Source organism: Microcaecilia unicolor, chromosome 4, assembly GCF_901765095.1.
Source record: "Microcaecilia unicolor chromosome 4, aMicUni1.1, whole genome shotgun sequence".
Taxonomy (NCBI): domain Eukaryota; kingdom Metazoa; phylum Chordata; class Amphibia; order Gymnophiona; family Siphonopidae; genus Microcaecilia; species Microcaecilia unicolor.
In genome coordinates this window covers 167,803,194-167,816,695 of record NC_044034.1, presented here as the reverse complement: position 1 = coordinate 167,816,695, position 13,502 = coordinate 167,803,194, and the positions used below count along the sequence as shown (strand labels likewise).

Genomic DNA, 13,502 nt, shown 5'->3' with positions numbered 1-13,502 from the left:
ATCCAAAATAGCTCCTTTTCCAGCATGTTTCTTCAGAATAGCATCTGTTTTAGGGATCCTGGCTGCAACAGCTACTTGCCTCAACTTGCTAATTAGTGTAGCCACATGACGATCCTTCAATCCATCTCTTATTGCTAGTTGCAGAGTATGAACAGCACAACGCATATGTTGAATGGTAATAAGCTTAGATGCTTCTTCAGCAATATCATCCAAACTTTCACAGCTTTCTTGAATTGCAGAACTGTCATCTTCTGATATTTGTATGCTGCTTTCATCAACTTCCTTCATTTTTTCAATTGTGCTTAACATATTTGAAGCATTATCAGTTACAATACATAGAATGTGTTCCTTTTTAATTTTAAAATCTTCTGAAACACCTTCCACTAACTTCTGCAGATACTCACTGGTATGATGTGCCTGAGTGTCCTTTACTCCTAATGTCCGGGTTATTGTTTTTTGTTTTCATCAGCAAATCTAACATTAATTGCAAAATAATTGACTCTGTGACGTGTGCATGCATCTATTTTAATAAAGACAAAACGTCCCTTCAGACTTTTTCTCAGTTCTTCCTTCTTACATTTGGCCTCTTCAAGTATAAGTTTCCTTATACTTTCTCGTTCCAGAGAAACTCCAAGCTTTTTAGCCATTTCTCCATTTAAGCCTAAAAAGGCTGGTTGTGAAAAAAAAGATATAGTGGTATACTATTCTTTACTGCCATTTCAATGATGTGGTTTTTGAATTTTTCTGGTGTCATTGTTATAGTAATTTTGTCAGCTGTAAAAAATCTTGATAGTTGTGTCTGGCCTCCAGTAGATTTCTGATCTTTTATTGACCCTGAAGTAGATGGAATGTTTTCATTGCTATCTTTCTCATTCACAGCTTCTAACACTTTAGGATGGAAACGCTGCAAGTGTCTTTTTAAATCTGATGCTCTTGTAGGTGCATTTTTTTCATAACCACTGAAACTGCTAATTTTTGCATCACATGCTTTTTCACCATCATCATCTTCTATAATACATTGACATACATGTTTCCCATCTGTTGATATTGTAAAGTGTTCATAAACAGCAGACTTTGTCATGTTTCCTGACATTCTTTTTGCCATTGTGAATGGTGTGCCACTTCCACTAAAATATAAAGCTCTTCTTGCAGAGAGAGAGGAAGTTGGGTGGAGTCTCTCTGCTGCCTTATCTGTGTGTGCTGAATGATCTTCTCTTGAAGCTTAAGTTCACTGTGGGGTCAGAGAGGAGGTGCTCTACAGCAGGTCAGTAAATGCAAAGGGAGACTGAGCAGAGGGAAGCTCTCCAACAAAATAGTTCAGCTGGACTTCACACTAGTGAAACTAGGTACCAAGCTTTATTCACAGCAGAGAAGTACTTTATTCAAATGTATGAGGAGTTGGAGTCGGTACATTTTTGCCGACTCCAACTCTGACTCAATGTACCCAAAATTGCTGCCGACTCCGACTCCACAGCCCTGGTGTACGTCTTCCAGCAGGTGGAGACTGAGAAAAAAAACTGACTCTAGAGAGCCAATAAGAGCCCTTGCCAGCTAGAGAAAGATCCAGTAATAAAGTACCAAAGCAGAAATAAAGTCATAGAATAAACATCTAAACTGTGCATCCAAAAACCTGAGCAGCTACCGGCACATTGCCAACAAAGGGCGAGTGCCCTCCAACATGACAAGATCCTTTGAACAGGACATGTCAATAAAACAGTCTTGTTTATGCATATGTATTTATTAAATTCTTGTAATAAACTAGCAACATAGCTTCAAGAAACAACTCGTAACTTTAGAGAAAAAATTCACAGATACTTGAAGGGAGGGGTCTGGGCCAGTCCGGAGGGACTAAAGGAAAGCAAATTAGCAGGTAAGGCCTTTGGGGGAGTAAAAGAGATAGGGAACAGTGGCTTGAGGTGTACGGAAGGGGGAATGCTGGACAGGAGGGTGGGAAAGGGAAGAGTCTAGGTTGGGTGGGGGGGGGAAGACATGGGAAAACAGATGAAGCAGAACACGATCAGGGGAGATTCTGGGCATGGGCTGCCCCTTGGAAGAGGAAGGGGACCCACAGTTAAAAGGTTCATCTTGGGTGTCAGATTAGGGCGTAGCCAGCCCTCCGATTGGAGGGAGGGGCAACACATTCCCTCTCTTCCTCCTCTCCCCCCCCCCCCCCCCCCCCCCCCCCGCTCCAAAAGTAATACCTTTCTTGGCATCTTCCAAACCTCATCCTTATACTGCAGCAGAATGCAGTACAAAAAAAAAAGTGGGCGGTGTCTTCTGCTGCTGATGCCGGAACTCCCCCTCCGAGGCACGCGCAAGGAATTGCAGCGTTGGTGATAACTAGAGCCTCTCCTGCAGCAGCAAGGAGAGAAGCAGCTAAGCAACAGTTTCTTTAGCATCCACATCAGCCATTTCACGGGAACTACATGTTTTTGTGGGGCCAAGTCTAAAGGGGGGGGGGGCGTAGTTACACCACTGCTTTGGACCGGCCCTGGTAGCTTGCTAAGACCTATGGAACAACTGCTAGCCTTGACATTTATATATATATACATATATATATATATATACACATTTTGTTTGTTTGTGGACAAGGATTCAGGGCCTGGGTGAAATTGTGGAGAACGGGATAATTTGGTTTGGTAAAATTTGAGAATTAAATCTCTGGTCACCTTCTCTAGGTATCGGGGGCTAACAGACATCCCCTTCCGAGATGTACCGTGCCATGCCACCTTACTTGCCTATAGCCACACCAGTACAAACAAAAATTCCTTTACAGATACAAGCCTCCCTCCTCCTATCCCACTTGCTGTCTTCCTGTTGCCGTCTCCTGTCTGCTCTGCTCTGGACTCACGTACGTAAGTTGTTACCCCTCAATTTCCTTGATCCTCTTCCTGAGGAGACCATAAAGACGCATGCGCGAGCTGTTTTCTGGGTTGTCCTTGTTCCGCCTTGCCAATGAACAACACCCCTGATGGCTGCGAATAACATTAGCTCGGCCCGCGTCCTCCAGGTTATGTAAATTCTGAGTTGTGACGTCATTGGCGATTTAAGAAAGGGCGGCAAAAAGAAGGCGAGCGTGGTTTCAGCCTGAAGGTTATTTTAACGCTTTCTTTACAAAAATAGTTTTTCAAAAATACAATGGACCAGTAAGCATGAGTATAATAATGTGGATTAATTACATGCTTGAATATTCATCATTTTTTTTCAAAATTAAATACGCATTTATGAAATAATCGGTGTATGAAAACTGCATTCAAAGTTTGTTGTGTGTAAGTACGACAAATGTGCAGAAAACAGAAATTATTACTTACACAATGCGACAGCTGCTTTTTCTCGTGCTATAAATAAAATACATGTAGAGACCTTGAAGTCCTCTGCTTTTTCTCGTGCTATCAAAATAAATGTAAGGACCTTGGCTTGAAGTCCTTTGTTAAGGGGCGCCACAGCCACACCCGTTAGCTCTTGGGGGGGGGGGGGGGGGGACAATATTCCCTTAACTACGACATCACTGATTGCTAGAGAAGGGGGGCTTCCACAGTGTCCAGCGTTATGATGAGAGAAGATTTGTTTGGGAGGAAACTGTTCTCGGGTAAAACAAACAAAAAACTCTTGTGCATAATTTAACCTCTTGACTTTGCTTCCTTGTCTCCCCAAACAAAACTACATGTGAGGAGAAAACTGTTTAGCACAAGGACCGTAGTCCTCTAAGCCCAAGCAATTATAGGAGTCAGAAATACCTAGCTACTCTGGTCAGGGCAATCCATAAGAAGGCTAGGAACATTTACAGTGACAGCAGCAGCTTAAAACTGGGATAGTGGTATTGAGGAACCTGTTGTACCCACTCTTAAGGTAAAAGAAGTTAAAGGCATAGGTATAGTCTGCCTGCTTTGTTTGGGGTGGGGGTAAGGGGTAGGGCCAAAAATAAATCTACATACTGTGAAAGAGGCTCCAATAAAAAAAGCCAATACCAGACACTATCTGGTGTCTTGGAAGTTGTATTCAAAGCTTGTAGATTTTGGGAACAAAAATAAATCACTGGGATCACAGGATGTTGTCAGCATAAACATTGTTTCTTCACTAACAACACATCTTTTAGTTGAGTATCTTACATAACCATTATGATCTGAGATTAAACCTCCAATGTAGGATCATCTGGCATTAACTGGTAATATTCCTCATCACATAGTTGTCAAAAACTGCTTCAGCTATATAGTCTTCTTAATTTAACACCACTATACCACCCACTTGCTTCTGGCACTACCATGTTGCAAAATGTAGTGTATGAATCATAGAGTGGGCAGAACCGGTGCAATTTTGCAACTCCAAACTAGTCCCTTATTTTCTTACTCCTGTTACTCTATCTTACCTATATGTTCCATCTTTGCTTACACCCTATGCTGTCTATTAAAATGTTTTATTATGTATTGTGTTAGCGTTGTAATGTAGCATACTATGCCATACTTTGTATTGTTGTTTGAATATTTTTACTGCTGTAATTGTTTGACATGGAGCGGCATAATCAAACGCGGACGCCCATCTCCATGGGCGACTATCTCCGAGGACGGGTCCGCGAAGGGGTGGGACAGACCGTATTTTTTAAATAGATGAGCATCCATCTTTTGTTTCGAAAATACGGTTGGTGCCGGGCAAATGCATCGGATTTGGGCGGATTTGAGATGGGCAGTATCGGTTTTCAGTGATAATGGAAACCGAAGCCGCCCAGCTCAAAAACGAATAACTCCAAGGCATTTGGTCATGGGAGGGGCCAGGATTCGTAGTGCACTGGTCCCCCTCACATGCCAGGACACCAACCGGGCACAATTAAAATACCTCCCAAGTCCATAGCTCCCTTACCTTGGGTGCTGAGCCCCCCCCAAAAAAAACCAACTCCCCACAACTCTACACCATTACCATAGCACTTATGGGTGAAGGGGCACCTAGATGTGGGTACACTGGGTTTTGTGGGCGGTTTGGAGGGCTCCCATTTACCACCACAAGTGTAACAGGTGGGGGGGGAATGGGCCTCGGTCCACCTGCCTGAAGTCCACTGCACCCACTAACAACTGCTCCAGGGACCTGCATACTGCTGTGATGGAGCTGGGTATGACATTTGAGGCTGGCAAAAAAAAGTTTTTAAAGTTCTTTTTTTTTTGGTGGGAGGGGGTTAATGACCACTGGGGGAGTCAGGGGAGGTAATCCCCGATTCCCTCCGGTGGTCTTCTGGGCAGTTGGGGCACTTTTTGGGGACTTGTTCGTGAAAAAAAAGGGTCCAAAAAAAGTAGCCCAAATTCTCGCTACTATCACCCTTCTTTTTTCCATTGTCGGCCGAGGGCGCCCATCTCTCCTCAGCCGATAAACACGCCCCAGTCCCGCCTTCAGCACGCCTCTGACACGCCCCCGTCAACTTTGTTCGTTCCCGCTACAGACTGTGGTTGGAGGCACCCAAAATCGGCTTTCGATTATACCGATTTGGGCGTCCAAGAGAGAAGGGCGCCCATCTCCCGATTTGGGTCGAAATATGGGCGTCCTCTTTTGAAAATAAGCTGGATATTCTTGCTGTACACCGACGAGTGAATTCCTTTAAAAAGGTGGTAAATAAATGCTAATACATAAATAATAAATTAGGCAAACCTTGAGCCTTACACCCCACCTCAATTAACTTTCAGGCTCCAAGCCTGCAGCCTGCCAAGATTATTGAGTGCAATTATGACAAATTGTGATTATCACACAAGCATTATATAAAAATGCAGGTTAATGTTGGTTCTGTTGGTTCTGTGAGTTTGTGTGTTTGTCAGGAACTTTTGTTTTGCTTACCAGTTACTGCTGTCCTACTTAGGCCCAGATGCACTAAACCTTAACGACCCTTTAACGAAGAAATTTTCAACCGTAGCATGCATTAAAGGCCATTTTCCGATGACGCTAGCAGCTAACGAAAACAGAATGCAAACGAGTAACTACCATTGAAATGTGGACAATTCGGGATGCACTAACCATACCTACGATTGCAACGAATCATTTACCGTGATAAATTTAACGTGAGGTCAGACCTGTCATTAAGGCCTGAGCTGTCATCTCCCTGCTTCCCCCTGCAGCATAAAAATCCAAGTTGGCATGTTTAAAAACAAAAGTGAGATAAACAACACAAACACGCTTCCCCTGTATAAAATTGAAAATCAAAACAATCATCAAAAAAGGATCGGGAGGGGGCAAAGGCGCTCATCAAGATTACTTACGTCAGACGGGGGCGTGCCCAGGTCAGGGAAGGAGAGACGTCCTGAAGACTCATGTCGATCAGCTGTTGTTCTTCTTGCCCGTGCAGCACCTTCACACAGAGGTGAGAGGCACTGCGCGGGCCCGGTAAGGCAGAGGGGGGGCCTGGTGGAGGGTGGAGCGGCGGCGACGACCTCAGGGGGGCGGAGGATGGCGGGAGGCAGAGCAGTGGTGGGAGAAGGAGAAAGAGAGAGACAGGAAGGGAGGGGGGGCCCGGCGCTGCAAAAGTTTTGATTTTTATTTTGAGTTTTTATTTAATACAGGGAGAAGCGGGGAGCAGCGGAGACCTCGGGGGGGGGGGGGGGGGCAAGGCCGTCCATACAGGACACTCCTGATGAGCGCCTTTGCCCCCTCCTGATCCTTTTTTGATGTTTGTTTAGATTTTATATTTTATGCAGGGGAAAGCGGGGAGCCACGTGTTTGTGTTGGTTTTTTTTTGTTTTTTTGTTTTGATGTTTGTGGCATGCGCAGAGCAGCCAGCATAACGCTTGGCTGCTCTGCGCATGCTTTAGGGGCCGATTACCGACGGGGATTACACCAATTTAATGAATCTTTAATGCATTGTACTTTACAATACCGTACCGAACATTAAAGACTTGTTTTATTGGTGCATTCTTCGTTTTTTAAAATTCGTTAAGGACTTTTACGTTTTACATTTTTTTACGTTTGGTTGATGCATCTGGGCCTCAGTCCTGCCTAATGGTTGGGCTGGCCCTGCCCCTACCCTATCATTTTGCAAGATTGCAGCGCTGGAGGCAGAGGAGAACGTGGGAATTCTTTTGGAGGTGTGTAGAGGAGCCTAGGGGCAAAGGTCCAGGAGGGTGTTTGACATAGTACCTCATGAAAGACTCCAGAGGAAATTGGAGAGTCATGGGATAGGAGGTAGTGTTCTATTGTGGATTAAAAACTGGTTAAAAGATAGAAAACAGAGAGTAGGGTTAAATGGTCAGTATTCTCAATGGAGAAGGGTAGTTAGTGGGGTTCCCCAGGGGTCTGTGCTGGGACCGTTGCTTTTTAACATATTTATAAATGACCTAGAGATGGGAGTAATTAGTGAGGTAATTCAATTTGCTGATGACACAAAGTTATTCAAAGTCGTTAAATCGCGGGGGGATTATGAAAAATTAGAAGAGGACCTTACGAGACTGGGCATCTAAATGGCAGATGACGTTTAATGTGAGCAAGTGCAAAGTGATGCATGTGGGAAAGAGGAACCCGAATTATAGCTACGTCGTGCAAGGTTCCACGTTAGGAATCACAGACCAAGAAAGGGATCTAGGTGTCGTCGTTGATGATACGTTGAAACCTTCTGCTCAGTGTGCTGCTGCGGCTAAGAAAGCAAATAGAATGATAGGTATTATTAGAAAAGGAATGGAAAACAAAAATGAGGATGTTATAATGCCTTTGTATCGCTCCATGGTGCGACCGCACCTTGAATATTGTGTTCAATTCTGGTCACTGCATCTCAAAAAAGATATAGTGGAATTAGAAAAGGTACAGAGAAGGGCAACAAAAATGATAAAGGAGATGGGACGACTTCACTATGAGGGAAGGCTAAAGTGGCTAGGGCTCTTCAGCTTGGAGAAAAGGCGGCTGAGGGGAGATTTGATAGAGGTCTATAAAATAATGAGTGGAGTTGAACGGGTAGATATGAAACGTCTGTTTATGCTTTCCAAAAATACTAGGACTAGGGGGCATGCAATGAAGTTACAATGTAGTATATTTAAAACGAATCGGAGAAAAGGTTTCTTCACTCAACGTGTAATTAAACTATGGAATTCGCTGCCAGAAAATGTGGTAAAGGCGGTTAGCTTAGCGGAGTTTAAAAAAAGGTTTGGACAGCTTCCTAAAGAAAAAGTCCATAGACCATTATTAAATGGACTTGGGGAAAATCCACTATTTCTGGGATAAGCAGTATAGAATGTTTTGTACTTTTTGGGGATCTTGCCAGGTATTTGTGACCTGGATTGACCACTGTTGGAAACAGGATGCTGGGCTTGATGGATCTTTGGTCCTTCCCAGTATGGCAGTGCTTATGTACCTTATGTACCCATTTGGGCCACCAGGCCCTATTTGTGTGGGGTCTGAGGCCTGCTTGGGTATGGACCAGACCCTGAAGCAGCCGTGGGTGAATCATGAGTCATGTTGGTAGCGGGTCCCTCTACTAAAAAATAAGTGCATTGAATACTTGCTTAGAATACTCTTCATATTTTAAGAGTTTGTCTCAAAATATTTTTTATACAATTAATTAAAAAAAAGTATAAATATCAATGGAAGTTAAGTGAAGACAACAAAAAATAAATTATGGACCGATGACAATTGAGGCGAGCTATAGGACTGTGATCCTATGTGAAAAGAGTCACCACTGAGGTAATTAGGATTAGCCATATACTACACATTAAAACACATACACTTCTCTCTACAAGTGTGGTTTTAGATGGAGATAGCGCTGGATAGTGGAGTTTCTTTAAAGTCTTCTGCAGCAGTTCATTGCATCAGAACAGAATAGCTTGGTTTCTGCATCGGCCCCACAGCACTTCCTGCATTAAGACCATTATGCTTGGAAGCAAACGCAGGCACTAAAGGCCATTAGCATGGACTAGCACCTGTGTTTGCCGGCGCACCATGCTTAGAGGCCCCCCACCACCACAGGGAATAATGAGCACACCAAGGGATAGCGCAACGAGTGTGCAAATGCATGTTGATGAGCTGATTCCCTATTCCTCCCCAATGCTCAGTGTACAGCGTGCCAAACAAGGGTGCTTTTGATGCTGAAAACCCTACATCAGCTTGGAGCTGGTGTTAGGGTTGTCAGCAGCAAGGTCTGTCTGCTGTGAGGAATAGGGAAGGCAGCAATTATTTATCCTGGAGAGCGCAGAGGTAGAAGAGAATAAAATAGACTATTACACTTGTGGACCGTGAAAAATTGCAGGAAGACCTTAGAAAACTGGAAGACTGGGCATCCAAATGGCAGATGAAATTTATTGTGGACAAATGCAAAGTGATGTATATTGTGAAGAATAATCCAAATCATAGTTACTTGATTCTAGGGTCCACCTTGAGGGTCAGCACCCAAAAAAATGGAGTAATTGTAGACAATACACTGAAATCTTCTGCCTAGTGTGTGGCAATGGCCAAAAAAAACAAACAGGATGCTAGAAATTATTAGGAATGGGATGGTAACTAAGACCGAGAATATTATAATGCCTCTGTATCGCTCCATGGTGTGACCTCACCTCGATTATTGCATTCAGTTCTGGTCGCCGTATCTTAAAAAAGATATGGTGGAATCAGAAAAGGTTCAAAGAAGAGCGACAAAATGATAAAGGGGATGGAACTCCTCCCGTATGAGGAAAGGCTAAAGAGGTTAGGGCTTTTCACCTTGGAAAAGAGACAGCTGAGGGGAGATATAATTGAGGTCTACAAAATCCTGAATGGTGTAGAACGAGTAGAAGTACATCAATTTTTTACTCATTCCAAAAGTACAAAGACTAGGGAACACTCAAGGAAGTTACACGGAAATACTTTTAAAACAAATAGGAGGACATATATTTTCATTCAATTAATAGTTAAGGCTTTAAGCTCTGGAACTCTTTGCCAGAGGATGTAGTAACATTGGTTACCTTATTTGGGTTTAAAAAAGGTTTGGACAAGTTCCTGAAGTAGAAGTCCGTAGTCAAGCAAGGCGCAGTGCCCCCACGGGTGCACGTAGCCGCCCATAATATGGCGCCGTGCCCCGAAGGGCATGCGCACCGGGCCAGCGGGGTGCAAATGCGGCGTGATGGCCACATTCCCACCACCCAAAGAGCACCCCGCTGAAAAGGGGGAAGAGCTACAAAGGGGTTTAAAAGCCCCTGGGCGGAGCCTGGATGGCCTCTTCAGGCGTCCGGGCACACCAGCATACAGGCGTATAGCACGGTCGATCCCCTTTCCATTGTCGGCTGCGTGTTTTCAGCTCAGGGCCCCCGTTTACCGATCCCCGTTCGGCCTGCAGCGGCCGTCCAGCAGCCAGGGTCCGGCCATGCGACTCCCCCCCCCCCCCCCCCGCACACGAAGAAGGGCCCATCCGCATGCAGCATGGTACGAGCATCCCAGACGCCACGGCAGCCTACCTGAGGCTCCGATCCAGGCGCTGCAAGGGCCGGGTGCGATGTTGGAGCAGAGGAGCGATCGAGGTTTCCAGGCAGGGCCTTGGCAAGGTGGGATGTTGTATGCGGAGCCATGCGGGTGTCCCGCGCGGTCCGGGGCACTTGCCTTGCTTTTCTCTCGTTGCTCGGGCTACCGTCATTTAAACCTCCCCTTGGCTGCAGTTCCTCCCTATGTTTAGCGGTGTCGCTGTCTCCTGCCGCTCTGCACTCTAGCTTCCCTCTCGTTCTCCTGGCGGCGCTCTTGTCCCTTCCGCCCCGCTCCTCTTCCTCCCCGGCCGCGGCCTGGTTGAAGATGGCGGTGTCTGCGATGTCTGTGTTCCTGGGCGTGCGTCTTCTCACCATCGGGGATGTGAACGGCGAGATTCAGCAGCACTAGGACAGCGCCCTGCTGACCCTGTACAGCGGTGAGCGAGGGGCTGGGGGCTCTCATTGCTCTGCAACACCTCCTTCTCCTTCGATCAGCCCTGGCAGCAGCGTGTCTTTGAATTATGCAGGTCCGACAGAGCCCTCCCAATCTTCACTCGCATCCACCATATACACCCTGGGAACACCCCGTGCACATTCAGAGACCAGGACCACTCTCCCCCCCCCCCCCCCCCACACCTCGAGTCAGTCCACTTTGCGCGGCTTCCATTCCGGCCACTCTTTCGGGTCGTGCACGACTAAGGTGCGGGAAGACAGGGCGCATGGGAGTCTCGGGCCCTTGCAGCGCGTGTGTCCGGGGCGCCATGCGGACGGAGCGGGTCTGGTTGGAGAATCGCATGTGCGGCTGACCCCACCCATTGCCTCCTTTGCGCTCCCCTCCCGGTCTTTATATATTAAAAAAAAAAAAAAAAGCGAAAATTTTGGGTGTTGCAGGCGTGGAGCTCGTCGTGTTGCGAGTTTGATGAACAACACAGCGCTGCAATTAGACAAAGGTCAAAGGAGCCCATCTAGTCCACTGAACGCAAGGAGGCCAATCTGGTTAATCTCTGTTCCCACTCCCCCTCGCAGCCATCATTGCTATCTACTCACAACAAGGCAAACCTATGAGCTGCTACAATGAGGTTTAATAGACATCAGTGGAAGCGAGCCTATCTAGTCCACTGTTTGCAAGGAAGCCAATTGGGTCGATCTCAGTTTCCACTCCCCCATGCTGCCGTCAGTGCCACTCACTCAAAACAAAGCAAACAAACAAACAAACATAGCAACATAGTAGAGGATGACAGAAAAAGACCTACACGATCCAGATAGTCGGTCCAACAATTTAAACTCACATGTGCCATGTTATGTGGATACTTGACCGGGATCTGTTTCTGCCATTGTTGGGACACAGACCGTAGAAGCGATCACACGTTAGTCCCTGATGTAAGCAATGGGCTGTCCCACGAGGGAGCACACAGGCGGCAGCCATCTAGGAGAGCTCTAGGTCGCACGGGAGTAAAGGGAAGTACATAGGGCAGGCACATATGATCAGAGTGCACAAGCAGCGGCCATCTTGGGGCAGTTAGTCAAAGAGTTATGAGTATCACTCAGGGCGACCATATTGGAGAGGGCACGAATCGAATGGCCTTCAGGCTCTTAATAGGTGATAGCGGCCACCTGAGTAGGCCATGACAGGGAATTCGAATGCGCACTCCTCCGGCGCACCATGTCCCAGGACAGACGCATATTTAAAAAAAAGGGGCTACGAGTCTTAATTATAGACGTGTGGCCGCTGAAAGAAATGTTCTCACCAGCGACCTGCAGATCACAGTTGAAGAACTAACCAACTTCCGCAAACTACTGAAGACCCATCCCTTTGACAAGACATACCACAAAGAACAACACATGGGAACTCCCCATGTATTAAGAAATGTCCTATAACTTACTCTTGTTATATTACTATCATGCTTTTCATTATTATTATTATTAGCCTTTGTATAGCGCTACCAGATGCATGCAGCGCTGAACACCTGACACAGAGAGACAGTACCTGCTCAATAGAGCTTACAATCAAAAAATACAGACAGACAAGACAATTAAGGGCGAGGGAAGTACTGGGTGAGAAGGAACAAGGGGAGGGCAATTGAGTAGTGGCTAGGAGCCAAAAGCAGTGGTGAAAAGGTTGGTTTTCAGCATAGATTCGAAAACAGGCAACCCAAAAAATCCTTCTGGAATACCAAATGTCTATTCTCTTCTTACTTCCACTATTAGTGATGTATTGCGGGCCACATTGGGCCTGCAAGGAGGTGGGAAAATGTGGGTACAAATGCAATAAATAAATAAAATAGGAGAATTGCACAGAAGACCTAGGAAATTTCCGATTGCAATCGTACTTGCTTATGTATCATCTCATTCTCTGTGTTTCATAATTTCGAAGCAGGTTCAGGTGGCAGCACTCTGACGCCGATGGCAACATATGGTAACAACCCAACCTTCGGTGCTAATACCATTAGACGGGGCCTGAGTCTTAAATTTACAGTGTCCGGGATAGAAACGTAAGGTATTCCAGCCAGGGGCAGGGAAAGAGAAGACTAGGATGAAAATAATTTGGGACAGGAATGTCATCAGCTGCTACCAAATGAAGTATAGAAGCCGTTATATTATACATATTGCGAGCAATTCCCTTATGACTCTTAGATGGTTGATTGGAGGCCAGCCAGTAACAGCTCCCTAAATGCACAGTAGATGGCAACCAATACCCTTCCTCTCAACCATAAGAGAGGAAGCCTCGGCCTAGCCACTAAGAAAGCAGGTAGCTTTGCCTGTTAAAGAAAAATTTTCCCCCAGCACCAGCAGACGGCAGCATAACATTGCCGTTAAAGAGATGTCCCCAACAGACATCAGCAGAGGGCAGCATAACATAGCATTGAGAAGTTATCATGCTGATGGCAACATATATGGCAAGTATATGTGTATGTATATACGTATATGGGTATGGGTATATGCACAGGTATAGATAGGTATATCGTTAAAAGATAGTGAGAAATAGACGTTTCAATTGTGGGGGCAATGCATGAAGGTAATGTAATGTAATATGGCAGGTATATATGTATGTATATACGTATATGGGTATGGGTACATGTACAGGTATAGATAGGTATATCGCTAAAAGATAGTGAG

General features: G+C 45.6%; 1 protein-coding gene across 7 annotated transcripts in view; it reads right to left on the bottom strand.

Moving 5' to 3' along the window:
* Window positions 1-13,502, bottom strand: part of DDB2 (damage specific DNA binding protein 2) — a 132,178-nt gene that overhangs the window by 91,304 nt on the left and 27,372 nt on the right. Inside the window, exons 1-2 of one of the 7 annotated variants that reach the window (XM_030200887.1) lie at window positions 2,856-2,870; window positions 2,202-2,352 (exon numbers count right to left, since the gene is read on the bottom strand). The exons of 1 other annotated variant lie outside the window; for it this stretch is intronic. In XM_030200887.1, the coding sequence (XP_030056747.1) occupies window positions 2,202-2,227 (26 nt within the window). In that variant the 5' untranslated portion in view covers window positions 2,228-2,352; window positions 2,856-2,870. Of the gene's footprint in view, window positions 1-2,201; window positions 2,353-2,669; window positions 2,820-2,855; window positions 2,902-5,304; window positions 5,311-13,502 lie in introns of those variants that run through there. 5 more of the 7 variants (XM_030200888.1, XM_030200891.1, XM_030200889.1 and 2 more) reach the window with 5 other exon arrangements.